This window comes from Ursus arctos, unplaced genomic scaffold, assembly GCF_023065955.2.
Source record: "Ursus arctos isolate Adak ecotype North America unplaced genomic scaffold, UrsArc2.0 scaffold_4, whole genome shotgun sequence".
NCBI classification, from domain to species: domain Eukaryota; kingdom Metazoa; phylum Chordata; class Mammalia; order Carnivora; family Ursidae; genus Ursus; species Ursus arctos.
Window position 1 is genome coordinate 33,226,437 of NW_026623056.1, and position 26,111 is coordinate 33,252,547.

The 26,111-nt window shown below is 46.0% G+C and overlaps 1 protein-coding gene across 3 annotated transcripts; it reads left to right on the plus strand.

Annotated features, from left to right (window-relative positions):
- Positions 1–23,556, plus strand: POPDC2 (popeye domain containing 2). 3 transcript variants are annotated; one of them, XM_057306638.1, is made up of 4 exons: positions 1–5,162; positions 9,106–9,214; positions 14,722–15,206; positions 20,248–23,556. In XM_057306638.1, the coding sequence occupies exons 1-4, from the start codon at positions 4,672–4,674 to the stop codon at positions 20,252–20,254; spliced, it is 1,092 nt and encodes a 363-aa protein (XP_057162621.1). In that variant the 5' UTR covers positions 1–4,671; the 3' UTR covers positions 20,255–23,556. The 3 variants fall into 3 exon arrangements, with proteins under 3 accessions (XP_057162621.1, XP_026349908.1, XP_026349919.1); XM_026494123.4 differs by having other exon boundaries at positions 1,798–5,162; positions 14,722–15,253; positions 20,248–20,357; XM_026494134.4 differs by having other exon boundaries at positions 1,799–5,162; positions 14,722–15,112.
- Positions 23,557–26,111: the final 2,555 nt, after the last annotated feature.

Below are 26,111 nucleotides of genomic sequence, written 5' to 3' on the forward strand. Positions count from 1 at the left end.
TTTTTTTTTTTTTTAAAGATTTTATTTATTTATTTGACAGAGATAGAGACAGCCAGCGAGAGAGGGAACACAAGCAGGGGGAGTGGGAGAGGAAGAAGCAGGCTCATAGCGGAAGAGCCTGATGTGGGGCTCGATCCCATAACGCTGAGATCACGCCCTGAGCCGAAGGCAGACACTTAACCGCTGTGCCACCCAGGCGCCCCGGCTTTGACCAGTCTTATTTCAGGCTCTGGCAACTGAGGGAGAAGCCCACCTTCCTTAACATATTGCCCAAGCAAAATCACAGTTCCGTAAACTAAGGAATGAGGAAAGGCTACAGGATTGACAAACAGTAGTATCTAGCTAAGGTCAACTTAGCAGTGTGTCCAAAGCCTAGATCATGCCTCTGTTCTATTTTAATAGATAGTAGGAAAGGATTAATTTCAAGCTCAGTGTTTTTCAAACTATATGTGGTTTAATTTTTTCCAATTAACAACCACTACTAGGAAGATGGGAATAATACAGTTTAAAAAACATATACCCTACAATCCCAAAGTTTTTATTGCATTAAAAGGCCTTAATTCCCTCTGTCAAATTGCTATAAAAATGTCTAAGTTCTCTCGGTTTCTGTACTTATCATGGACAGTAACTGCTCACAGACCGGCCGTCGTTCACAGCTGCACTTGGAGAGGCAGGTTAGCCCGCTGGCTTCATAATCCAGCCCCCGCCTGCCTCTCCTGCCTCGTGTCCTGCTGTTCCTTTTGACTCGCCCACAGCAGGCTATACCTGTTACCAGAAGATGTCGTGTATTTTTGTTTTACTTCTGGACTTGACTTCACATTCTGTTCTCCTTTCCTGGAATGCCCTCCTCCTAGCTGGGGAACACCTCGTCATCTTTTTAGACAAGCTTAAATGTCACCTTCCCTGTGATGTTTTTTCTGAATTCTTTCTCCCCAGTCAGTGCTTCCTTTGACCCCCAGATATATTTATTTCATTGGATCGCAATTATTTCTGGGTCAGTCTCCCTCGTTAGACCAGCAGTTCCTTGAAAGTGACGATTGTCTTGCTCATCCTCATATCCCTGTGCTTGGCGCACATACTTTGCCCTAAATAAATGCTTATTGAATTGCATCAACTCAGCAAATGGTGTGATGATGTGATTTCTGTGCATTTCCTTTTATTCTCCCCCAATATTTTCTACTGTGCTTCTGCGTGCATGTTTGTGGAGCTCCTTATAAGAACATACCACTTGGGGGCATCTGGCTGGCTCAGGTGGTGGAACATGAAACTCCTGATCTCAGGGTCATGTTGGATATAGAGATTACTTTGAAAATTAATTAATTAGAAAAAAGGACATACCATTTTTACACGATTTTTTTCCCTGTTCTAGCAAATGTGGTTTTATTTATTTATTATTTATTTGACAGAGAGAGAGACAGCCAGCGAGAGAGGGAACACAAGCAGGGGAGTGGGAGAGGAAGAAGCAGGCTCCCAGCGGAGGAGCCTGATGCGGGGCTCGATCCCAGAATGCCGGGATCACGCCCTGAGCCGAAGGCAGACGCTTAACAACTGAGCCACCCAGGCACCCCTAGCAAATGTGTTTTTAAAAACAAACAAGATACAACTTGGCATTGTTGTATTCCCATCACAGGTCCCATCCTTCTGGCATCAATGTCATTGTCATTGCAGGCAGCATGTGGAGTTTATGCACCGGTGATGCCACCCCCCACCCTCACCCCCGAAGCAGAGTCAAATCCCCTGGAGCAATAAAGGAGCCTGTATGTGGATACATATAAACTCCCAAAGGTACCTAGCAAGGTGGGACTACACAGAGAGCATACAAATTAAATGACCTACGCTTTAGTTCACATACTAGCTCTGTGACCTTCCTTAACCTGAGTTTGTTTCTTCCATTAAAAACAAAAGGTACGGTGGGATGACACGAGGAAACAATAACTGCTTGACAAATGTTATCATCCTCAGATGAACACGTATGTGGACTGACAAAGGAGGGAGGCTGAGAATAACAGTCAGTGGGTCTGCCTGTCTCTTTAACGGGTCGGGGCCGGCCCAGGCGCAGTCGTCAGGCTTGCTGAGAAAGATGACCTGCTTTGAAATCCTATCTCGGGCAGAGCCTTGGTTGCTTCTCCTTTCCTGTTTCTGATTTCCTGGCTCACAGCTGGCAGGAATAGCCACTCTGGCAGCTCTGGGTGCATGACTAAGGTGGAGGGAGGAACAGCTGCTGCTTGCTAAAGTCAGTGGGCTGGTCGGGAGACAGGCAGGTGACATAAAAGCAGCATATGGAAATCCCCAAAGTCTACTGCTCAAATGACATCCATATCATTGCTGTGAGGAAGACTGGGGGCAGGGCCTTGCCTTCTCGAGGCCCTCTCTAGCTCTTTTCCTTTTCCACCAATTTCCCCTCCTCAACTTTAGAAAGAAGGGAATAAAATACACATCTGTCAGTCAGTTGATTTTAATTAAAAAAAAAAAAAAAGACGCCTTGGTGGCTCAATCGGTTAACCATTTGCCTTGGGCTTGGGTCATGATCTCAGGGTCCTGGGATGGAGCCCCTCGTCGCATCGGGCTCCCTGCTCATCGGGGAGTCTGCTTCTCCCTCTCCCTCTGAACCCTCCCCCCCCATGCTCACTTGCTTGCTCTCTCTGTCTCTCTCTCAAATAAATAAAATCTTTAAAAAGAAAAAAAGAAAGAAAGAAAGAGAAGAAAGAAAGAGAAAAAGGAAAAGAAAGAAAAAAACTGGCTTTCTTCAACATGTCATGCATTTTCACAGCTCTGTGGTTCTGCTTCTGCCGTTCTCACCACTAGAAATGCTCTTCTCCTTCTACCTACTTGGTTAATTCAATGCCTGTGCCTCAAATCCAGTGTTAGCTCTTCCGTCTTCCCTCCTGCACACCACCCTTCCTACTAGGCAGCCACCTCTCTTTAAGCTTAACTCAGTTATTGTGATTCACACACTGAATTGCCATTGTTTTTTGAGGTATCTTTCCTTTGATAGAGTGAAAGCTCTTAGGAATCTGATTCTCTAAGGGCTTGGCTCATAGCAAGCACCCAGTAAATATTTGTTGAGTTGAAACTTCTACTCCTCAGCACATTTGCCAATTTCTAATTTCCTACTAATTTTAGTTAGGTTGCAGCAGTATAATAAAAATCCCTATGGATTGAGTACTCAAATAGTCCTAGATGGTTACTGAGTCCCCCACCCCATCTCAGGGGCAATAGGAACATTGATAATAAATAGTAACTAGCAGCAAGGGAAAAAATCATGGAGTCATTTGGAAGCCAGAGGGACGTGTCTTAATGTTTGCATATTCCAGATTTATTTTTTGATGACCCAAAATAGACCCCAGGTTCGTCCAGAAGTTCCTTGGACGTCATCAGACTTCGGGGGTGGGGGTGCATGCGGGGTTGGGAGTCATGGATCTAGTTATTTCTACTTACTGTGCAAACTACTTGGCACACAGCAGAGTCCAACTTGGGATCAAATCCTGGCTGGACCACTTACTGCCTATGGGAACTTGTTACTTCTATGAGCCTCAGTTTCTTTCAGATGTGGAAGGAGGACAATACTTATTTGGAAAGGTTATGTGATGACTAAATAATATGTGTATTAAGTACCTGATCATGGTCTGGCACTTGGTAGGTGTTTAATAGGTGGTAGTTACTATAATTTGCAAATAATGGGTAGGGTGATGGTCTGAGTACTGTATTACCATCGTATTAACTATATTACTAGATCGAGACATATGCAGGAGAAAGTCAGCTTAGAATTCAAAGAGCTGCTTTGCATAGTCATTTTTGTTTAATGGATGTCAAATAAATGCCTTGTGATGTTTATAATGTGACCTAATAAAGGCCTCTGAGGGGTTTTCCAGTTCTCACTGTTAGGATTTTTTCTTATAATAGTCCCCTACTTTCCTACTTTGATGTGTCCTCCTACCTCAGGAGAGCCCCTAGCCGTCCCCACAGGAACTCTGAACAGTATCCTGCCTGAGGTGTTGTGGTAAATTCTGTGCTCACTTTTCCTTTGCTCTCCCCTGCCTGCCTCCCTGGCTCCGAGGTCTTGTCCTCTGGGGAGATATGTTAAGTGCTCTGCCAGGCTGCCTGTATGCCTGGCCTGTTTTCTCTCACTGCCAGTACCTCTTGGATTCCAATTCCAAACATGGTATCCATCTGGGGTCACCCTTTCTTCCGGTGCCAAGAGAGACGCATTCCAAATGGAACACAAGTGTGCCTCCCGTGCTGGGCTCTCCTCATTCTGGTTGGGGACAACTGAGAGCAGGATGTGGCCACTTTATCCCTCACGGCTGAAGTTTTCAGGCCCAGAGTCCTAGCTTTGCCTCGGGACAATTTAGGTTTTCTGCCGAGAGCCAAATGTGAAGACAGTCCTAAGAAACCTGGAGGCAAGGAAGCTCACCAGGGCTCTGTGGAGAGGGCCAGGGCCTTGCTGAAGGGAAGAGAGAGGGAAAACAAGCTTAAAAATCCTCCATGAAGTGTACTATGCTCTGCCACTTGCTCCCAAAGCTACTGGAAGCATTCCTCTCAGGAAAGGTGGAGTTGGTGGCAAGAAGCCGGACGTGAGAAGACTCCTGGGAGGACAGATTAATCCATTTTTTTGCATTTCCTATGTGGGGACAGTCTTAGAGCCCGGCCAGGCTTTGAGACACTCTGAAGATGAGTGCTAACAGCAGCACCATGAGCCAGCTTCTCTGGCAGGGCCCAGTGTGCGTTGGCTGGAAGCGGGATCTGGAAGGGGCCGTCTACCATCTGGCCAACTGCTTCTTGCTCCTGGGCTTCATGGGGGGCAGCGGGGTGTACGGATGCTTCTACCTCTTTGGCTTCCTGGGCACGGGCTACGTGTGCTGCGTGATGTGGGGCTGGTTTGATGCTTGCGGCCTGGACATCATCCTCTGGAGCGTCCTGCTGGCGGCGGCCTGCCTGCTGCAGCTGGGGTACCTGATAGACCGCCTGCGCAGGAACACCCTCCCCGAGGAGTTCGACGCCCTCTACAAGACTCTGTGTCTACCCCTGCAGGTGCCTCTGCAGGTGTACAAGGAGATTGTTCGCTGCTGTGAGGAGCGGGTCTTGACTCTGGCCACTGAGCAGACTTACGCTGTGGAGGGCGAGACACCCATCAACCGCCTGTCCCTGCTACTCTCTGGCCGGTAAGCTGCTCTGTCGCTGCTCAGCATTTCTGCCCTCTGCCCATGCCTCTCGTTTCCTCGTGTGTCCCTTTCCATTCTGAGGCTCCTGCCATTGAGGGAAGGATGTGGCAAGTCAAACAAACAAAAACAGATTTTTTTCTAAGCATGGGTTTGGTTCCTCTTTCTTAGCATTTTCCAAGAGGAAATAAGATCATGAGGTATCTTCTTGGTTTATAGGAAGGACTATGTGTGCACTTGGTGCTGGGAGGTGTGGGGTGAGTGTGTTTCTTAAACCTGGGTCTAAAATGACCACACACACACACACACACACACACACATTACACACACCAGCGGGTCAGGCTTGAGCTGCCACAATATCTCTGTAAGCTTTGAAAAATTGAATATTTCAATAAGGTCGATTTGTTCCTTACATGTGTATTCAGTGTTTCCTAAGCACCGACTGTGTGCCGGAACAGTGCCTGCTCCTTGCCAGGGCATCAAGGAAACCGCCCCAGGTATGTTGAGGATATCCTATATAGCCTCTTTGGGAAAGCCATTTGGTGTACAACCAGATATGGAGAGGACATATGCCTTGTCCACTTTTCCATTCCCATTTGTTCTATTGAGATTCTTACAGACCAGTGATCAAGTACCAAAAAGACCACACGGTGAGGGAAGAGTAGTGATGCCCACACGTGTCTCATTGAGGATTTGGTGGAGGTAACTGGCTGATTCCTTTTAGGATTGGTGACAGCAGAAACGAGCAGAAATGGTCTTAGTCGAGATTAGTGGATGTCCAATTAGCCTATACATGAGTGTGGCCGTTGGCTGACATCTTCTGAACAAATACCACAGGGCTCCATGCTGTATGTTTGGTAGGCTGTCGTAGAATCTTTGAAATATCGCCCTAGTGGGACTTACATGTGGGGCTAAGCATCAGACAGTGAACTGCATCACCTGGGACACTTGGGCTACCTCTGTGAAAGCAAAGATTTCAAAAGCTTTGTTCTCAGTTTCCTTCCCTGCTTTCTTGAGACCGGGAGAAGGTGATAGAAGAGATAAGATAGTAATCTTATTAGAAGGCTCTGATTCTGAGGGAAAAAAAATAAAAAAGTAACCAGATAAGACTGCCAACCACACAGTGGGGAAAAAAGGAGTTTCAGAATGATGATGACGGTACTACAAGGACTACTAGTAGTAATAATCCGCGTTTCTGTGCTACTGTGTAGAATCAAAAGTGTTAGGTATACGTGTGTTTTTGTTTGGACTCGAGAGTCCTGGGTTGAATGATCTATGAGATTTTGTGGGGAGACGTTTCATTTCATTTGTGAATAAATTGAAGGTAAACAAATGGACTTATTTGTGAACAAATACCTGTGTTAATAGAAGTACATCATGACTGTTGCCAAATGTTTGACACCTACAGTTCCATGCTTAAACTAAAGACAATTTGGGATACCAGGTGGCTCAGTCGGTTAAGGCTCAGGTCATGATCCCAGGGTCCAGAGATCGAGTCCTGCTTCGGGCTCCTTGCTCAGCGGGGAGCTTGCTTCTCCCTCTGCCTGCCGCTCCCCCTGCTTGTGCTCTCTCTCTCTGACAAATAAGTAAATAAAATCTTTAAAAATAAAATAAAATAAAGACAATTTAAGAAACATTCTCATCCAGGAGATCCAGGATGTTATTTGCTGCCTGTAACTCCTCTGTTCAAAGGACGGAGCTGAGACAGGTGGGGGAAGGGCCCACAGCACTTGGGTGGTGTACGTTTATGGAAGTATATCATGATTATTGTATGATTCAGCTATTTTTTTTATGATGAATGTACCGTGAACTTGTAGAAGACTGCTTCCCCATGAGGGGGAGAGATGGGCCTGCCCCCTCCGTGTGGCTTTTCCTAGTATACTTAGCATTAAAAACCTGAGTCAGAAATTAGACAATTTTTTTCTTGCTTTTCAAGGTTTGGAGTAAGAGTTTTATTTGTTATCTTTCGATGTCATCCTGTCTCAACATTGCTAAGTTGGAGCTGGGAGAAGAGGCTTCCCGTCTGTGACCAGGCTCCAGTTTTAAAGGAGAATCATGGTACCTTGGGCTGGTTACAGTTGAGGTACCGAACACCTCAAAGCTGTGAACAAGAGCTCTGTGCAGGAAGTAGGGGCTTCTTGTGCAGACCTCCCCCATATCACGTGCGGGCGCTCATCTGGAGCCCTTTGCTGAAACCTCAGATGCCCTTTCTATTTTATTTTAAAATATGCAACCAGTCCCTTTTAAGAAAGGCCAAGTGACTTCCCCAAAGTTTGTCACCTTGTTAAGCTGGGCTTACTGTGGGTGAGTTTCTCTCCTACAGAATTCTCTCATGCACAGCCTCCTGAGCAGACCGCTAACTGTCTGAGCCATTCATGTGGGAGGAAATACCTGTGGTCCAGGGGATCAAGAAGGAAGAAGAGACTTACATGATAAAAGGCATAATATACCAATTCAAATGGCTTCAGGGAGCCATGCGGGCTCATCAGATGTTATACTTTAAATGATGTCACTCCTCATAGTTTGCTCAAGTGGTCAGATCCTTTGCCTGAAGAGTTGGTAAGAGGATCTGGTATATCCACCAACCCCCTTGTTCTCTCCCGCTGTCTCTCTTCCTGTGTTCGAGAAGCTTTTCCTTGAGATGTTGGTCCCCTTTTATGGTAACACAAGTGAGTTCACACAATTTGTTCAACTGTTCCTTTCTTCTCTCCTTCTCCCTCCATTCCTACCTTCCTTTCTTACTTTTCCCCTTCCAAAAATATTTATTAAAAGCTCTAGGGGACTTAGGATCCAGTGTTAAAATATGAAAAATACTATCACAGACATATTTCCAAGGAGAAATGCAAAGTGCACTCGGCACGTACCTGGTGGAGCTAAGTTTTCTGGGGAGGTCAGATGAAACTTCCTGGGAGAAGGAATGTTTAAGCTGAGACCCGAGGAGAAGGTAGAGATTGGGAAGAGGGCCAGCTAGAGGGGACAGACTACGGGGAGGCCCTGAGGTAGGAGAGCATGGCACTTCATGTTCTCTTGTATCCTTTTCTTTCTCAGGGAAGTTCTGCCTGGCTATCTCCATATATTACCTGGTCTTGTAGGAGCAACTGTGTGTCTGTCATCAGAGACTATGGGCTAACACCACAGGCAATAAATAGCCTTTGGTGATGGTCTTTGGTAATTTGTACGCATGCATATATGCAGGCATTCAATAGGAGCAAGATTTGGGGCGCTGATATTCCATTTGGCCAGAACTTAATCACGTGGCTATACCTAGCTGCAAGGGGGTAGGGACATGCCATCTACCTGAGTCACCGCAGGCCCCACTAAAACTCTAGTACGGTGGAGGAAAGGAGAGAGCACAGAAGAGAAAACAGACGACCCCACCACCATCTAGCCCCATCCTCATTGGCTTCTTGGCATCCTATTCTTTTTTCAAAAGTCAACTCAGATGTCATCTTTGAGAAGTGTGCACTTGAAGAGAACTAATCAGCCTCCTGCCTCTAGTCTCCTGTCCACAACAGACACAGAGACTCACAGCCAGTTATTTGCACACCTGTGATTTCCACTAAGTTGTGAAATCCTTAAAGGCATGGATCAGATCCTACCCTTCTCTGCTTTTCCAGACTTCCAGGAGCACAGGAAGCACTCCATGCGTATGTATTTGGCCAGTAAAGTTCTGGAAAAGAAAAAAAAAGAAACAATAGCTCCTTCCCAATGGATGGAGTGTACCTCAGAGATCTCTTTAACTGCCCCCCCTTTGTTTGATAGAGACACCTCCTCTCCTGGTATAAATCAACGTTAGAGAGAGGTTGAAGCTGAAACCCTGAGTCTTCCAGGGGAAAGAGGAAAAAGCCCATATTGGGTCCTAACCATTTTCCATTTTTAAACGTAATTTCGACTGAAGAGGGTTGGGTAGCCTTCTCCCACACGGTCTCTTCTCTCCCTTTGCCAGGGTTCGCGTGAGCCAGGATGGGCAGTTTCTGCACTACATCTTCCCGCACCAGTTCATGGACTCTCCCGAGTGGGAATCGCTGCAGCCCTCAGAGGAGGGCGTGTTCCAGGTAATCGGGGGCCTGTGGCGGCACTGCCCCACCCCAAACCACTGTGACCCAGGATCATGCCCCCCCATCTTTCCCCACTCACATCTTTGAACCACTGCCAGTGTGATGCTAGGGGTGGGAGCGCTCGCCTGAGGACAGAGGGCCTGGGCTGCCAGCAGTGGGGGCGGGCAGGGAGGTGCTAACCCCTGAGAGGCCATGTCACTCCTGTGCCTAAAACTCGTCCAGAAGAGCCCCATGACCACAAAATAAGAACCCACACTCCTTAGAGAGTAACCTAAGACCTTCGGTGACATCCAGCCACATCTCCAGCTCTTCCCCCTTCACACTTTTTGCTCATACCAGCCATCCGGGAACGGAAGGACTAGTACTTCCCTAAACACATCCCACTGTTTTGCAAGGGCCATGCTTGGCCCCTAATGTTTCCGAAATGCATTTCCCTCTCTAAATGAGGCTGTGGCATCTTACTTCCTCTGAAGCCTGCCCAGACTGACCTCATCAGCTTCTAATCCCCACAACCCTGTGTTCCTGTCTGTGCCTTTCTATCCCTTTTACTTATGCTGACTGGGCACAGATTGCTCTCTGCCATAAGGATCTGGTTTCCTTTCCTAACTCTTTGAGGTAGAAATCTGGGCTTCCTCTTCTCTATTCCCAGGCTCCAAAGGACAGTACCCTGAACACAGTAGGTGTTCAATAAAGGTTTGCTGAACTGGCTTGACAGTGGAATCGGTGTCTCAGAGAACTCTATGGGGCATTCACAGACACACTCCAAGGTGAGGGCCTGGCTGCTTGGCCCCTGCTCTCTTCTCTGCAAACCTTCAAACCTTAGTTCCTTGCTTTGTAGCTCTCACTCACTGAATGGCTAGTATGTGTCAGGCACTAAATATCGTATTGCCTTACTGATTCTCACAACACTCCACACTTAACAAACAAGGAAAGTCAGCCTCCAAAACATCAGTTTGCCCGAGGTCTTCACCTAGAAAGTGGTAAAGTGAAGTTGCCTGGCTCTGCTATTACTGTTTTTTTTTTTTTTTAATGAGTAGGGCACCAGTAGAGCGGAGTGTATACATACACACATGCACACACACACGCGCACACACACGCACATACACATACGCACACATGCACACGTGCGCGTGTGCACGTGCACACACACATGCACACACACACACACACACCCTATTATAGGAACTCCCCTGTCCAGATAGTTTGCTAGTACTGGGTTCCCTGTGACTTTTACCACTTCTATTGGGGAGTCCCTTAAGCTAGCCCAAGAGCTAACCCCAGAATAGACACATGCCAGGCAGGGCCACCTGGCTGGCCTATTTCTGCCCCACCCTGACTTCTGGCTCTGTGAGAACAGACCCTGAGAGGAAATCCCGATCCCACTGCTGGGCCACCAGCCATAGACCTCCACTGATCATGTTCCCCGTCCACCACGCACACCCCCGCTCTCTCCAACCAGCCCAGCAGTCTTCTATGAGAACTCCTTCAGGCCCCTAAGAACCTCCGGGAGGGCCGAGGCAGGTCCTGAGCCAGCCAGACCAGCCTCTGTCTCTGACACTGACACCGAGGAACAGGTGGTGGTTAAGCCGGGTGTCCTCCCCTAAGCTCTGCTTGAAAGGAGAGGCTGTAACCCCAGATGGCCTCTCAGCCTGGAATGTAGCTACCGTCATATTCCTCCCATTTATATTTTTAGTGCACACCTCCTTTGGGAGCAATGAGGTCCACACGTTCGCTATTGGCTGTGTAAAGTCCTATTTCCTCTTTGCAAATGTCAGGTGTTATCCTGAGTTATAGTTCATCCTGTCCTTGCCTTTTGCAGTTACGATCTTTGCAGATTAATAGGGCAATCCGCAGTGACCGAATCATAATTCTCATTGTGTTTACCACAAATGAATCAATGTTCCATCACGCCTCTCAGCAATCCAATTAAATAAGAATTTATTGACTCTTCAGCACTGTGAGCCTCTTGTTAGTCACAGAGCATAGCATAGGAGGTATCACACAGAAATCCTCATTATTTCTCCAGTTTACATTGTGTCTTACTGGACCGAGCCCTCTTTCCATATGTTATTTCATTTAATCCATTTACCCAGCCTCTGAAATGAGAAATAGAGAAAAAGGTTGTCAAAACTTCATTACAGACATATGCACATATACATGTGGGAACCAGGCAATGAGCAGGTTTCCTGAAGACCTTCGAGGAAGGACTTTATACGGGACCTGAGAAAGTGACATTCGGTTGTTTTGCAGCATATAAGATTTGTGGACTCATTCATTCGCTTCTGTAATGTTTACTGAGCATTTATTATACACCAGGCACTGTTAAAGGTGCTTGGAATGTATCAGTGAATGGTACAGAGGACGTTCCCTGCCTTCATGCAATTTGCATTCTAGTAGGGGAGATAAAAAATAAGCCATTGACATAATGATTAATTATGTAATATGTTAAAAGATAATGAGGGCTAGTAAAAAAAATAGAGTGGTATAAGAGAGGCCTAGTTGCAATTTTAAATAGGGTGGTCATAGAAGTCCTTGTTGAGCAGGTAACATTTGAGCAAAGACCTGAGGGAGGTGGCAGTGTGAGCTCTGCAAAGCTGAGGGCAGAGCATATTAGACAGAAGGAAGAGCCGGTGCAAAGGCCCTGTGGTGGGAGGGACTAGCATGTTTGAGATGCAGAAAGGAGGCCAGTGTGGCTGGAACAGAGAGAGGAAGGGGAGAGAATAGCTGGAGAGGAAGTCAAAGACAGGATGAGGAACCACATCATGTAGGACCAGTGCGTACATTTTCTAAATGGAGCCAAAAGTATTTCCTAATGCTTCGGATTTAGTGTGTGTGAGAGAAAGACGATCAAGGGAGACTCTAGACTTTTGGTCTGAGCAACTGGAGAGATGGAGCTTCTATCAACTGAAAAAAGGGAACCTACAAGTAGAATAGGTTTGGGGGGAAGAGAGGAAGTTTGCTTTTGGCTATGTTAGATTTGTGTCATCTGTGGACATTTCAATGAAGACGCTGCACGGTCTAGAATTAAGGAATGAGGTCTGAGGCTGAGATACAGATTTGGGAGTTCTGGCATACGGGTGATATTTAAAGCCGTTGGATTGGATGAGTCCACTGAGTGAGTGAGTTTGGAGAGAGAAAGGGTTTAAGAACAGACCAACCCTGGGCTACTCTAGTGTGTAGGAGCTGGAGATCAAAAGGAACCTCAAAGGAGCCGGCAGGAGATTGTCCCAGGAAAGGGAAGCACCCTGCGAGCCAAGTAGAGAAAGCACGTCAAAGAGGAGGGAGCATCAGCAGGGTTGACCAGGAAAACTGATGTCACACAGCATGTTAAAGGTCACTGGTGACCTTACCAGGAGCAGCGTGTGTGGACTGCAAGGGGCAAAGCCTAGCTGGTCTCAGAGACAGAGGAGAGAAGCTGGAGATAGCAGGTACAGGCAACTCTTTCCCTGGAGTTTTGCTGAGAAGAGGAGTAAACTAATGAGGTGGTAGCTAGCGAAAGAAGTGAGGTGAAGAAAAAGGATTTCAATTTATTTTAAGAGGGAAGGAAGTAAGATCATGTTCGTAAGCATGCCCATGGTCTTTGTGTTTGGCGTCAAGGGCGCTGGTCATGTCCAGAGTGGCTCTGACACACACCTGCTTCAGGGTCAGGACTCTGATGTCTGCTTTGGGAATCGTTAGTAAGTACAGCTCCAGCGCGGGCCCTGGCAGACAGCGGGCAGATTGTGAGTACGACTTTCGGCACTTTTCCTCATGAGGCAGCCTGTTCAGAGAGACCAGGTGATTTCTCTGATCACACAGCCGGTCAAGGGGGAAAGCTGGAACTTGGAGCCAGCTCCCAGCCTTGATGGGGTAATTTAGGGGCCCAACTTCAGTGCTGGGGAATAGGGGGCAACAAGCAGAGGAGAGGAAATGAGTGAAGAAAGTGGACAAGGGGTACTGCAGAAGGGGAGAAGAGAGGAGGGTAGTGGGAGCTCTGGGACACAATGCAGGAATTAAAAGGATTAGAGAAGATCTCTAAGAAAGGATGGTTGGAAGTCAACCCTACCTTTAGTTAGAAAATCCACATGAAGAATTGAACACTATGCCTGGCACACAGTCACCTCCTAATAAACGTTAGCTGCTGTCATCATCGCCATCATCTCCACTGTCTCCATTCACAAACCTTCACCATGAGCCCTGCTGGCCTTCTCATTTTTTTTTTTTTAAGATTTTATTTATTTATTCGACAGAGATAGATACAGCCAGCGAGAGAGGGGACACAAGCAGGGGGAGTGGGAGAGGAAGAAGCAGGCTCATAGCAGAGGAGCCTGATGTGGGGCTTGATCCCATAACGCCGGGATCACACCCTGAGCCAAAGGCAGACGCCCAACTGCTGTGCCACCCAGGCGCCCCTGGCCTTCTCATTTTTAAAGTACTATGGCCATGGGGCGCCTGGGTGGCTCAGCATCTGACTGCACCTCAGGTCATGACCTGGGGTCCTGGGGTCAAGCCTGGTGTCAGGCTCCCTGCTCAGTGGGGAGCCTCCTTCTCCCTCTCCCTCTGCCCCCCTCTCATGCTCTCTCTCACAAATAAATAAACAAAATCTTTAAAAAATTTTAAAAAATGAAGTATTGTGGCCAATCCAATTATAGAAAATTGTGCGATTCTACACCCTATTCCTTTACTATTCTAGGCACGTTTCTAGTTTAACGCTAGCTTTACCACTCGTCGGTGTCTTAATAAGGATTTATCAGGCACCTGCTACGTGCCAGGCACACATTACCTACCTGCAAGTGTAATTCAGCTTTGCGTCGTGGGCCGGTAGTGAATGCTTGGAAATCCCTAGGTGGCTAAATAATTGGAGAGTGGGGTGCCCTCGACTTTGTGCTCTTAAGAGCTCCTCTTCCTTCATGCCCTTCTTCTGACTTTAGCCATCAGATCGCTTTGGTTACTTGTTGTGGCCCCGTCAAGAGCAGCTTCCTGGGCCTGAATTCCAGGCCAGCATTCTGCCACTTGACGCAGCTTGGCATGCCTAGTCAGAAGCTCTTCTCTAACTGAATTGCTTTCCAACTCTCCCTTAATCCCTCCTGCAATATATTATCCTTCTTTATTCTCAAAACAAACTGTCATCAGCCTGCCAGCCTATCTTCAGAGCAGCAGGAGGCCCCGTCTCTCTCACAAGATCACAACAGACTCAGAATCTCCCTTAGCTGCTAACGGTATCAGCCATGGGACCACAGAATGTGAGAGCTGAGGAGACTGGACGTGGAAACTGAGGCTCCAAGGGGCTGAAGGCCCAGTGAGTGGATGGCTGGACCCAGGGCCCCTGACAAGGACCCCTCCAGATCAGTGCACACAAGTCAAGTCATTCACTGGACCTCCTCCGGGCAAGGCCATGGCGGGCGCTCCCACAGTTTCTTCAACAAAAGTGCAGCCGTTTGTTGAGTAACTGTATGTTTCTCTGTGTTAAGCATGGACACATGGTCTAATTTAAACCTCCGCTCTCTTCTCTGGACCCCTCTCAGGTCACTCTGACTGCCGAGACCCCATGTAGCTACATTTCCTGGCCCCGGAAAAGTCTCCACCTTCTTTTGACCAAAGAGCGATACATTTCCCACCTCTTCTCGGCCCTGCTGGGCTATGACATCTCAGAGAAGCTCTACGCTCTCAATGACAAGCTCTTTGCCAAGTTTGGGCTGCGCTTCGACATCCGTCTCCCCAGCCTCTACCACGTCCTGGGTCCCGCGGCCTCTGATACAGGGCCAGAGTCGGAGAAGGAGGATGAGGAAGCCCGTGAGCCGGCCATGCCCCCATCCGCCCAGCAAACGCCCCCTTGCTCTCCTCTTGCGGCCGCCACCGGCCCTCCTGCCCCTCCTTCCCGGGCCAGGATGTCCAGGCCCGACAGCGGCGTGCTGGGTGAGGACTCCAGCAGTCTGGTGCTGGAGGATTTTGAGGAGGTGTCGGGATCAGAGTCGTTCATGGATTATAGGAGTGATGGGGAGTACATGAGGTGAGGGAGGACGAGCACGGGCTCAGCCGCCCGGCTCAGGACCCTGCGTAAGTACTCAGAAGGCCGCGGACGCCTTCCTGCCAACAGGTGGCCTTAACTCGGCTTGTAAGGGCAAAAACACTCTTTCATGGAGCCTGTCCTCTCAGAGGACTCCCAGAAATTGGCGGTAGCCCCACCTTGCAGTAGCAGCTCACTCCAGGTGCATGTGAGGCATGGGGGGTGTTTTAAACCCAGTTTTAAGTGTGATTGCATTTCGGAAAGCGGGCTCGCTGACATTTTGAGCAAGCAAATGGTTGCGAAATTGTTTGCAAGTTTGTGTGAAGAGTTAAGGCCATAGATGGCCAGGGCTCAAGGGGATTTTATTTGTGGCATGCGTTTTAAAGGGGAAAAAAAGCTGACATGGTTCTAATGCCTATCAGTTCTTCCGGGTGTAGCGGCAGCTCTAAAAAGCAGTCGCTCTTTAGCTTGGATTGGCAGCTAGCTCTGTTAAAATCACAAATTTCAAAGAGGCTTGTGATATAGGCGGGTAACCCCAGGAGGAAAATGGCCCACTGCTCTTCTCTTGCCTAGTAGAGAGTGCCTTGCTCATTCAGACAGGGGCCGGTGCTGCTCTGTTACCATGATCATATGGGTATACAGCAGCCTGGCTTTCCCCCGAACCACACCTGTGTGAGGTGGATGGGCACAAATGTGGGAGGACCTAAGGGAAGCACAGGATTTCCCTCACAGCTCAGGAGAATGTACAAGAAAGCTCTACTGAGTAGTTCTGGGAAATTGCTGTCATATTCCCCCTGGTTGCTCTCACAATGCAGTGACATTTTCCTCTGGGACTCCACCTAGCCATGGTGGAGACCTGGCTTTTCCTGAGGAAAATCCCACTGTTGCCAACTGGGAAGGCATTTCCAAGCGTGTGTGTGTGTGTGTGTGTGTGTGTGTGTGTGTGTGTGTATAATGCAGGGGCCTAAGAGACCCATCATCCTTTGGGAAGCACGGACAAATTTTTCAAGAAACTAGCCCAGTGAGGAAGGTTTCCAGGGTACACAAGGTGAATGAGTGAATGTTTGTATATTTTGTAAAAACATGTTATGTAAATGATGGAAGAGGCAGGGGAAGTGAATGATAAGAAATTAGATGTCTTGTTTTATGGGTATGGAGCTCGTCATCTCCTGTAGTACCAGTGCCCCTAGAACCATAATTGGGCTGATTCTGGAGTAATTCCGTGGATCTCTCCAGGACCCAAGATCGCTTGTTGACTTCCTCCATTTGCACTGAGCGCACTCATCGCCCCTTTCCCGCTGTGCTCACCCTCTCCGTCCTACTTGTCCACCTCCATCCATGCCTACGGGTCCCATCCTGTGGTTCCCTCGCTTTCTCCAGCATGCCCACCCCCTGTACACACTCTTCACTCCTGGCAGCTCTCAGTGTTCTCGTGTTTTTCCGGGTTTCTTCTCTTCCTGGTTCTATTTGCTCTTCTTTCTTTCCTCTTTCTGACTTCTGCTCAGTCCTTGGTTGCCTCCGTTTGCTGCTCAGAAGAAGAAAAAAGCCGTTTCCTTCTTCTTCTTAGGTAATTTCTCATCTCTATACTTGTCCCTTCCTTTTTCCCCATTTTATCATTTACGTATTTCTCTATTACCTTATTTTCCTTTTCCCCCCCACTTTCCTACCTTACTCTCTCCCTAAACTACCCTGCACCCTCATCTTGGTCTTTAATCCATACTCTTCCAAGATTAGTACCTCTCCCTCTGCCTGTAGATGAAACCATTTGAGTGAAAGTGTGACCATTCCCAGCTGCACGTGGCTACACATTTCCTGCATGAGTTTTCCCAGACATTAGGAGGCAGCATGATAAGCCAGAAAAAGAGCCAGTTCTGGCTTCTGTGTCTGGATCTGCTACTTTTTGCAAACCACACAACGTCACCAAACCTCACTTTCTGCGTTTGAGTGTGTGGACCAGCTGGACCCCAAAGGTCTTCTTGGCTTTAGTAAGAAGGCAATGGATGAGTTGTTCAGAAGAGGAAAAAAGAAACAGTTAGCAGTATAATGACCCAGGACCCAGGACTTCTGGGTGTCTTTCAGCAAGAACACTCTGCCGTATTTCACTACAATTTCTCTTTTGACTTGGGACTGTCCTCCGTGCTGAATTGTGGGTCCTGCTTGATTAGAAATGCCCTCCGTGCTGTACTTGTGAAGAGGCTACCCCCTACCATGTGAGGACGGTGCAGGTGTCCTATGTGAATGGGGGTCACCACTCAGTCTCGAAGCTCCTCCACCCTTAACACTCTCATATGAAATGCCCCTTTTCAGATCCAGCTTTTTCTGAACCTCAAGAGGAGCAAACTGCTCATATAACTCCCTTTCTAAAGTATTGGTATTGACAATATGAAGAGAGTAGGTTTTTCAATGTTTGTTATTTAAGTGATAGAAAGTAAAAAACATATTTACTTCCAAACCACAGAGTTCTGAGAACAACTTGAAAACCTGGTCAAGTTGCACAAATTTCAGATGGCTTTCAATTCAGTCTGTGATAATGGGATACTTTAAACCAGAGACCCTTTTCTGGAGCTGTGATTTGGGGTGCTTGGTTTGACTTCATTTGCCATCAGACCCTTTCTAGGGCTATTCTTTTAATGAGTAAGCCTAGTCCCTTGTGCTAGGTAGCAATTTCCTATTGTGTCCTTTACAGTGCAGGGCACACCTCACCGTCTATTCTCTGGCTCCTCAGTTAGCAGCCTTGTAAGCTCATAGCTATTCATCCCGGCACAGCACCGACAGAAGAGGCAGGAAGCCGGCTGAGTTCTGCCTCACTGAGAAGGACACAGCTTCATCGCATGGACACAGGTGCTTGTCCCTCACACCAGGCCTGGCTACAAACAGTCAGGGCTTCCATTAGAGCTCTCTGTGGAAGACAGTGCATCTTTTGGTCTGGTGGTGCCCGGGATTGAATGTTGCTCCTTTTAGTGGGCAGAGCAGCACTGCCGCCTAATGCACTCATGCAAGGTCCTCCAGTGAGACCTCACATTAACCTGGCCTTCACGACACGCTTGAATGCTGCGGACACTCTGCAAATGCTCCATTCGGCGTCTTCCTACCAGAGATGCTCAGCGAATGCAACTCTGGAGTGAGCAATGAAGTCAGATCACAAGTCTGTTAGCACAAATTAATTGAAAGCTTGAAACAAATTAATTGAAAGTTTGAAATTTGGCCAATTTTGATTATGTTTTCAAGTTATTCCAAAAAGTCTGTGATTTGAAAGTAGAAACCATACGTTGCTGCCTTCTCCCTATTATTGAAATAAGCAAGCAAATGAGAAACAGATGATAACATGGAGGCTAATTGTGGTCAGGGAAGGAACACAGGACCGGTACAATAGTGCCAAGGGCCAGAGAACCAATTCAACAAACATTTGCGTATCTACCATATATCTGAGGCGCTGTGCCAGGTATCATGAATTTTTTTTCATGAATTTATTCATTACATCAGGAATCATTGTGAATAACAGTAGAAAGACTTGAAGGTGTTTAATCTGGGAGAGATGAGCAAGAGTGATAGCCCCACATTTCAAAAAGAAGGGGAATTAGAATTTGCCTTCAGTTGGGTAGTTCTTGAGGGCAGAAATGAGGTGAGGGCTGACTGTCGTAAGGAGAAGGGCTTTGCTCAGTGTTAATAATGGGTTGCCTCATGGAGTTGTGAGTTTCTCACCATTGGAAGAGGCCAAGCAGGAAGAAGAGGAAATCTCAGAGATCTTGTAAGGTGATTCGGGCTCTGAGAGAAGGATGCCCTAGGTTATTGCTGGTAAGGTGCCTTCTAACTCTGTGATGCTATGATTCTGTGATTCTAAGAGCTGACTCTGGTTCTGTCACTCAGCCGCCGTCTAGAGGAGTTTCGCATCAGCAGAACAGGACTGAGAGGCTCATACATAATTAATGCCTACTAATAGGTAGACAGGTAGCCACTGTCTACCTTAGCAGGTTGCGGTTAGGAGTAATTCAGAGAATGTATATAAAGGTAGTTTGTAATGCGTAAAGCGCGGGATGAGTGCTTAAGGTATTTCAGTATCCTATTATGTGTGGAATTGTTTAGCAATCTCCCTCTCTCTCCGTCAGAGACACACGATTTTCCCTCTCATTTCCCCCAGTCTGGCTTTCCAGGGAAGCTGGCAACTGGCAGGGGCTCCTGAGAACAGAAGGGTCAGCAGAAAGGTGGAGAACCAGAGAAAACACACACGAGGAGCTCCTCGGCCCCTGCGTGACCAACAACTGGCCAGACCCTCACCTCTTTTCCTTTATTGGCTCAGGGGGAGACAGGACACCATCACACTGTATCCACTCTAGTCACACTCTAGTCATCACACGCAATGTCTCTCTGCAGCGGCTGTAAGGTGCTGTTGTAGCTGTCAGTTTTGTTAACACTTTTCTCACAGAAACCACTGGGAAGACTCCTAGAACGGAACACGTGCCTTCGACTGTGGCATGGCAGGAGCTGCCCCGGGGCCTGGGGTTCTGGGTGTCTGAAGGTAGCACCGCTCTGCCTGCCAAGGCCCCGTGTTGGGTCAGCTCAGGCAGAGGCCGCGGCGCCCTCCCAGCCCTCTGGATCACAGCAGCCTGCCACCCGTGCCCGCGCCGTTGTTCTCCTGCTTGTGTTGTGCAAGCCTCATTCACCTACCCCTCTCTTTGTGAAAATAAAAGGCAGGGGCCTTATTAAACTCGTCATTTTGTGATATCGATTTTTTGGAAACTCATGCAGTAGTGCCAGACAGGAAGTAGAGTTCTGTAGATTCTTCATAGGAAGCACTGGGAGTTCATCTCTTGGTCTCTTCCCCTGTGAAACAAGAGGTGGGGCTGAAAAACTTCAAAGCTGGTTCATCCTAATACTCTAGAATGAAATGATTCAAAGATACAACTGCCCCCACCATGTCAGGCCTCAGGTACAGCTAAAACATTGGGAATCAGCAGAAGAAAATAAAACGGAGAAGAACCCTGAGAAGTTAGGCAAGCCAGCTGGAGCCACAGTGCTGAAATCCTTCCTCTTTTTCTTTCCACAGCTTCTAGAACTCCTCTCCACAGTTACTCTCAAGTTATGTCCAGGGGACAGGCCCCCTTGGCTCCAGCCCACACTCCTGAACTTTAAGGATCCACGGGCTGTCTTTTTCTCTGGCCACACTAAGGTTCACAGGAAGGTCACTTGAGTGCACACCCGTCTTACCCACGGAAGGCTCACGGGCCAGTTCGGAGCAGAACCAGGAGACGCCGGCGCTGCAGCTACACCAAGCGTCCCCAGCGACTGTACAAATTTGCCTTTGCCAGCCTTCCTTCCAGAAGAAGGCACCCAAAAGTACTGATGCCATCCTTCGCTAACTGCAGAATCTTGGGCAAGTTCCATAGGCTCTCTGAGCCTCACCTGTGAAGCTGGGACTTACAAAACCCATCTCACGGGGCTGTCGTGAGCGTCGAATGAGATGACTTAGGTAACACACCTCAGACATGGCGTGGCACCTCGCAAGCACTCAATAAATCACTCGGGTTTTTTTCCCTATGTTGTTTCTTTGAACTGTCTGAAGGGGTCTCTGAAGTCAGCTAGCCAAGAAGTTTTCACGGTTTGCTCGCTTGTTGGTTTGTTATTTCCCAGTTAGATTCAACTGATGGAAGTAGAAATTTAGAAACCTAGTTTTCCCTTAAGCTTTTAAGTTCAACTTACAAATCTCTTGTTCTGTTTAGGACCCTAGCATCAAACAATAGTTTTTAGGGGGACTTTAACAAACTCAGTTAATTAAATTTCCTCAAACATTTTAAAGTGGATTTATAAATTTAACACATTCTATTTCACTTTTTCCCTAAATACTTCAACATATATTCCGGTTATCCGTTGTCATGTAACATTCATACCCGAAACGGTGACTTAAAATAGTTTACTTGCTGATGCATGGGGGGCTTGACTGGGCCCAGCTGGGCTGTTCTCACTCAAGATCTCTCATGCTGTCATGTTCAGATAGTGGCTCAGGTTAGAGTCATCTCAAAGACTTCTTCACTCATGTTTGGAGCCTAGTCTGGGGACAGTCAAACAGCTGAGGACCAAAACAGCTGGAAGTCCTTGGGTATCTGTCTCTTTCTCTCTCTCTCTCAATAGTTTGTTCATTGTGTTGCTGTTTGCAAAATTGCTGTTGCAATTCTTTGTTGCATGAATATACTGTAATTTATTTACCCATTCTACTGCTGATGGGCATTTGGGTTGTTTCTAGCTTGGGGTGATTATGAATAGTACTGATATAAGCACTCTTGAACACCTCTCTTGGTACACATATGTGTACATTTCTGCGGCATATACCTAGGACTGAAATTGCTCAGGTACTGGGTACATGTATGTTCAACTACAGGAAATACTGCCAAACAGTTCCCTAAGTGATTGTACCAGTTAAGATTTCCACCAGCAGTATGTGAGAGTTCTCGTTGTTTCTCATCCTCCCAATTGTTGACATTGTCATTAAAAAAAAAAAAACACGTTTTAGCCATTTGGATATAGGTAGCAGCATATTGCTGTGGTTTTAATTTTCATTTCCCTGAAGAGTAATAAGGTTGAGTACTTTTTCATGTTTTTATTAGCCATATCGATATCCTCTATTGTGAAGTGTCTGTTCTTATTCTTGCCCATTTCTCTATTTGTTTGTATGCTTTTGCTTATTGATTTAAAAGAATTCTTTAAATATTCAAGTTAAAGATCCTTCATTGCTTATATATATTCAAATATATTCTCCCACTTTGTAAATCTTCTCTTTTTTCTTTAAATCATGTCTTTTGGATGAACATGTTCTTTTTTTTTTTTTAGTTTTATTTATTTATTTATTTGAGAGAGAGAGAGAGAGCATGAGTGGGAGGAGGGACAGAGGGGGAGAATCTCAAGCAGACTCCCCACTGAGCATGGAGCCCAATGCGGGGTTCAATCCCACGACCCATGAGATCATGACCTGAACCGAAATCACCAGACACTTAACCGACTGAGCCACCCAGGCGCCCCTAAACATATGTTCTTAATTTCAATATAAAAATTTGTCAATCTTTTCCTCTATCAGTAGTCCTTCCTGTGTCATGTTTAAGAAGTCGTTTCCTCCCCTGACGGTATTCCTCTGTATGACCCTCTAGATGTTTTCTTGTTTTACGTTTCACAGCTAGATCTACAATCAACCTGATTTGATTTTTGTGTATGGGAGGAAGTAAGGATTAAATTCTTTATTTTCCAGTGGATATCCAATAGACTGAGCACTATTTACTGAAATAATTATTCTATCCCCACTACTGTCCAGTGTCCCCTTTGTCATAAATCAAATGTTTACATAACTTATCAACTGTAATCATTAATCTGTAGAGTCTTCAGGATTTTCCATAGATTCAAATACATCATCTGTAAATAATGATGGTTTTATTTTTTCCTTCCTAACTTATACCTTCCCCCTCCTCCACCTCTTTCTCCTCCTTTTTCTTTTGATGCCTTGGTGCTCTGGGTAGGACCTCCAGTACAGGGACGAGTAGAAGGGATAAGGAAGACATCCTTCTCTCATACCTGACCTTAAGGAAAATGTTTCCAATATTTTATCATTAGGTATGATGTGTGTTATTAGGTTTTTATCAGATTAAAGAAGTTCTATTCCTAATTTGCTGAGGGTTTTTTTTTAAATCATGGATGAGTATTGAATTGCATTAAATGATTTTCTGCATTTATTGAGATTATTTTTCTCCCTTCTGTTAATGAATTACATTAATAGATATGTGAATATTAAAATAACTTTTCATCCTAGAGCAAATCCAATTGTATTATGTTGTATTTTCCTCTTCACCTATTTCTGAACTTAGTTTGCAAATATTTTTTTAGGAATTTTACATCTATGTATTTTGTAATATCATTGTCAGGTTTGATATCAGGGTTATGAACTTTGTAAGAGGAGGTAGGAGGTATTCTCTCTCTTCTTTCCTATTCTTTGAAGATCTTTAAACCAAACAGCTTTATAGCTCTTGAGTACTACCTCACCCACTTTACCTCCTACTTTCCACTCAGTTGCCCTTGCCTAAAATCTTAGAGTCTTTCCATCCATCTTAGCTCTATCTTCAAAATGTATTCTGAATGCAATTCACCGCCTTTGCTGCCACCACTAATTTCAAGCTACGTTTATTTCATACCTAGATTAACTTCAATAGACTTACAACAGGTCCCTTGATTTCTCCCTTTTCTCCTCCTCATAATCTATTGTATACACAGCAAAGTGGTCATTTAAACATGTATTTGATCTCATCACTGTCTTGCTCAAAATTTCAAATGCCTTCCAGTTATACTTAGAATAAAATCCAAACTTCTTACCATGTGATATTAGAATCCGTTTATTATGACTTAATAGCACAAAGGTTTATTTCTCTCTTAAAGTCTACTGAGAGTCTGCATGACTCATAAGCATAACCGTCATGATGTTGCAACTCGGTGATTCAATCTATTTTGACCTTCTGGCTCTGTCACCAGAAGAAAGAAACAGTTTGACATTCTGGTGCTAGCTTTTTGATGCTGTGGCTCAGAAAGGATACAAATCACTTCTGCCCAGGGTCCACTGACTAAAGGTGGTCAAATGGGCCCACTTAATAATCAACTTTGTGCTTTGTTGATTGAAGAGACTGGGAAATGTGGGGAAGCAAAAGTCATGATTGGTGAGTCCTATCCTTCTGGCCATGTATAAGCCACCAAGCCCTACCTGCCCATCCCTCAGCCATATTACCTTCTGATCTCATTCTTCTATATCATGTTTCAGCCACACTATTCTTTTGGGTGCCCGTCAGGCATACCTAGCTTCTTTTTCTGCGTTAGGGCCTTTACTTACTTCTTCTCTCTGAAATGCTTTTCCCTCATAACTTCTCTTGGCTGACTTCTCCTGGCCATTCCATTCCAGCCCCTGTCACCATCCCACCTACGATCACCTTCTGTCCCCTTGTCCTGCTTGGACTTTCTTCAGAGTCCTATTTTCTCCTTTTCTCCTTCCTCTCCTTCTGGGATTCAAATTATGTGCTTGATAGAACTGTTCAGTGTGTTCCATATAGTTTTTACGTTCTTTTATTGTTTTTCTTTTCTGAAATCACATTGTGTATTTCTTTTCTTGTTTGATTTCTATCTCTTCCCTCTATAATTCACAGTATATTTCTCCCCTGTCCATTTTGAGAAATTCAATGGCTCTCTTGTCAATCCTTGAGGGCTACTGTGGAGAATAAATGAAGCAATAAACAAACAACGAACAAGCTCATACATTGTAAATTGAGGCTCAGTGTTACCTGGGATATGGTGCCGCCCCTCCAGCTAGAGGACTGCCCAAGCAGAGCTATTGTTACATACATGTGGTATATATCAGCGGCTTCACAGGATGGGAACTTCTTTTAATGTGTGTGTCTATGGTTTTTTTGTTTTTTTCTCAAGATTTAATTTATTTATTTGAAAGAGAGAGAGTGAGCGTGTGAGAGGAGGAATGGAGGGACAGAGACAAGCAGACTCTGTGCTGATTGTGGAGCCTGATGCGGGGCTCGATCTCACGACCCCGAGATCATGAGCCAAAATCAAGACCTGGTCGTTTAACCCGACTGAGCCACCGAGGCACCCTGTCTTTGTTTTTAAAAGGAACAGACCTTACCTGGTAGAAGTTGTGCTTTTGTTATCTAATGGTATATGTAATGGCAAAAGATATCTGGATTCCTATATGGTTTTTAGATAAATTTGTGGGTATGTAAAATTCAGCACAATGGTTTTATGTACTTGAAATCTAGCATGACATGTAGGTACAAGGCATCGTATTTACTCAGTCTATGGAAAATTCTTGACATGATACGGATTTGTGAACCTCCTACACTAAGCCCACACTAGAGGTCTACATGTGTGAAAAGAAAATCTTTGGGGTATAGCTTAATATTTTCAGCAATAAAGTCTGACATATAGTCAGATTTGCTCTGAGGAGAAGATAGTAAATATTCTTTTATCTCATGAAAACTTATTAAATATCCACTTGTTGTCAGACACTATGCTGGACACCACATACTTCAATAGGTGAATCATTCATGGTGTCTGTCCTGAAGGAACTTGAGCTCTAGCAAAGGAGAGACATGAATCATAGACACCCTGTCCCCTCCCCACCAAGGCCTGACTCCTCTGAGGATTAATCTTTTCCCAGAAGACTCCTCAGTCCCTGTGTAAATAGGCTTCTTGTGACCCATAAATAGTTTAAGATGTAGCTGGATCCCTGACGTATATACAAATAAGCACTATGTCAGTCCATTGTGGAAAACATTACATGAGCGGTTGAAACCACTATGTGACATATAGAAGTTCAGCAGAAGATACCACTTCCTACTTCTGGAATCAGGAAGGGGTCATGATGAAGCTGACTTTGAACTGTGCCTTCAAAGACAGAGCTAGTCAAGGCAGAAGCAATCTAGGGGAAAGAATACATGAGTCAAAGACCCAAGGCTGGAAGGTACAAGAAAAGCATGGCTGGAGAAGAGAACCAATGACTCTTAGTGACTAGCTGTGGAATCTGAGCTCTAATTGGAAGGCAATGGGAAATGAACAGGAAAATGGTGCATCCCAGAGCAGTGCTGAGGGAGGTTGCATTGAGTGCATACCACAGAGCCGGGCAGAGTATAGTTATTTCATAAACGTTCACCTTCTGAGAGACTTGAGAATACAAAGCCAGGAGAACAGTGTTGGCCTTTAAAATGGTCAGTGAGGTTGTAAGGTACCAAGGGCCAGAATACAGAATGACGATGGCAACAGAGAGGCAGACTCCTGAGAGATAGCCTGCGGAGAATTGCTTGGGGGAGGAGTCAAGTCCATCTCAGAGGTTCTGCGTCTTCTTCCCCATATATTCTTGACACCCAGGTTTCCTGTAGACTC

What these genes read in the sequence shown, in the direction of transcription:
- POPDC2 (XM_057306638.1), top strand. Translation starts at nt 4,672, where the DNA reads ATGAGTGCTAACAGCAGCACCATGAGCCAGCTTCTCTGGCAGGGCCCA. An exon ending in TCCCTGCTACTCTCTGGCCG is followed by an intron (nt 5,163 to 9,105) that starts GTAAGCTGCTCT and finishes TCCCTTTGCCAG; the next exon opens with GGTTCGCGTGAGCCAGGATG. An exon ending in CAGAGGAGGGCGTGTTCCAG is followed by an intron (nt 9,215 to 14,721) that starts GTAATCGGGGGC and finishes GACCCCTCTCAG; the next exon opens with GTCACTCTGACTGCCGAGAC.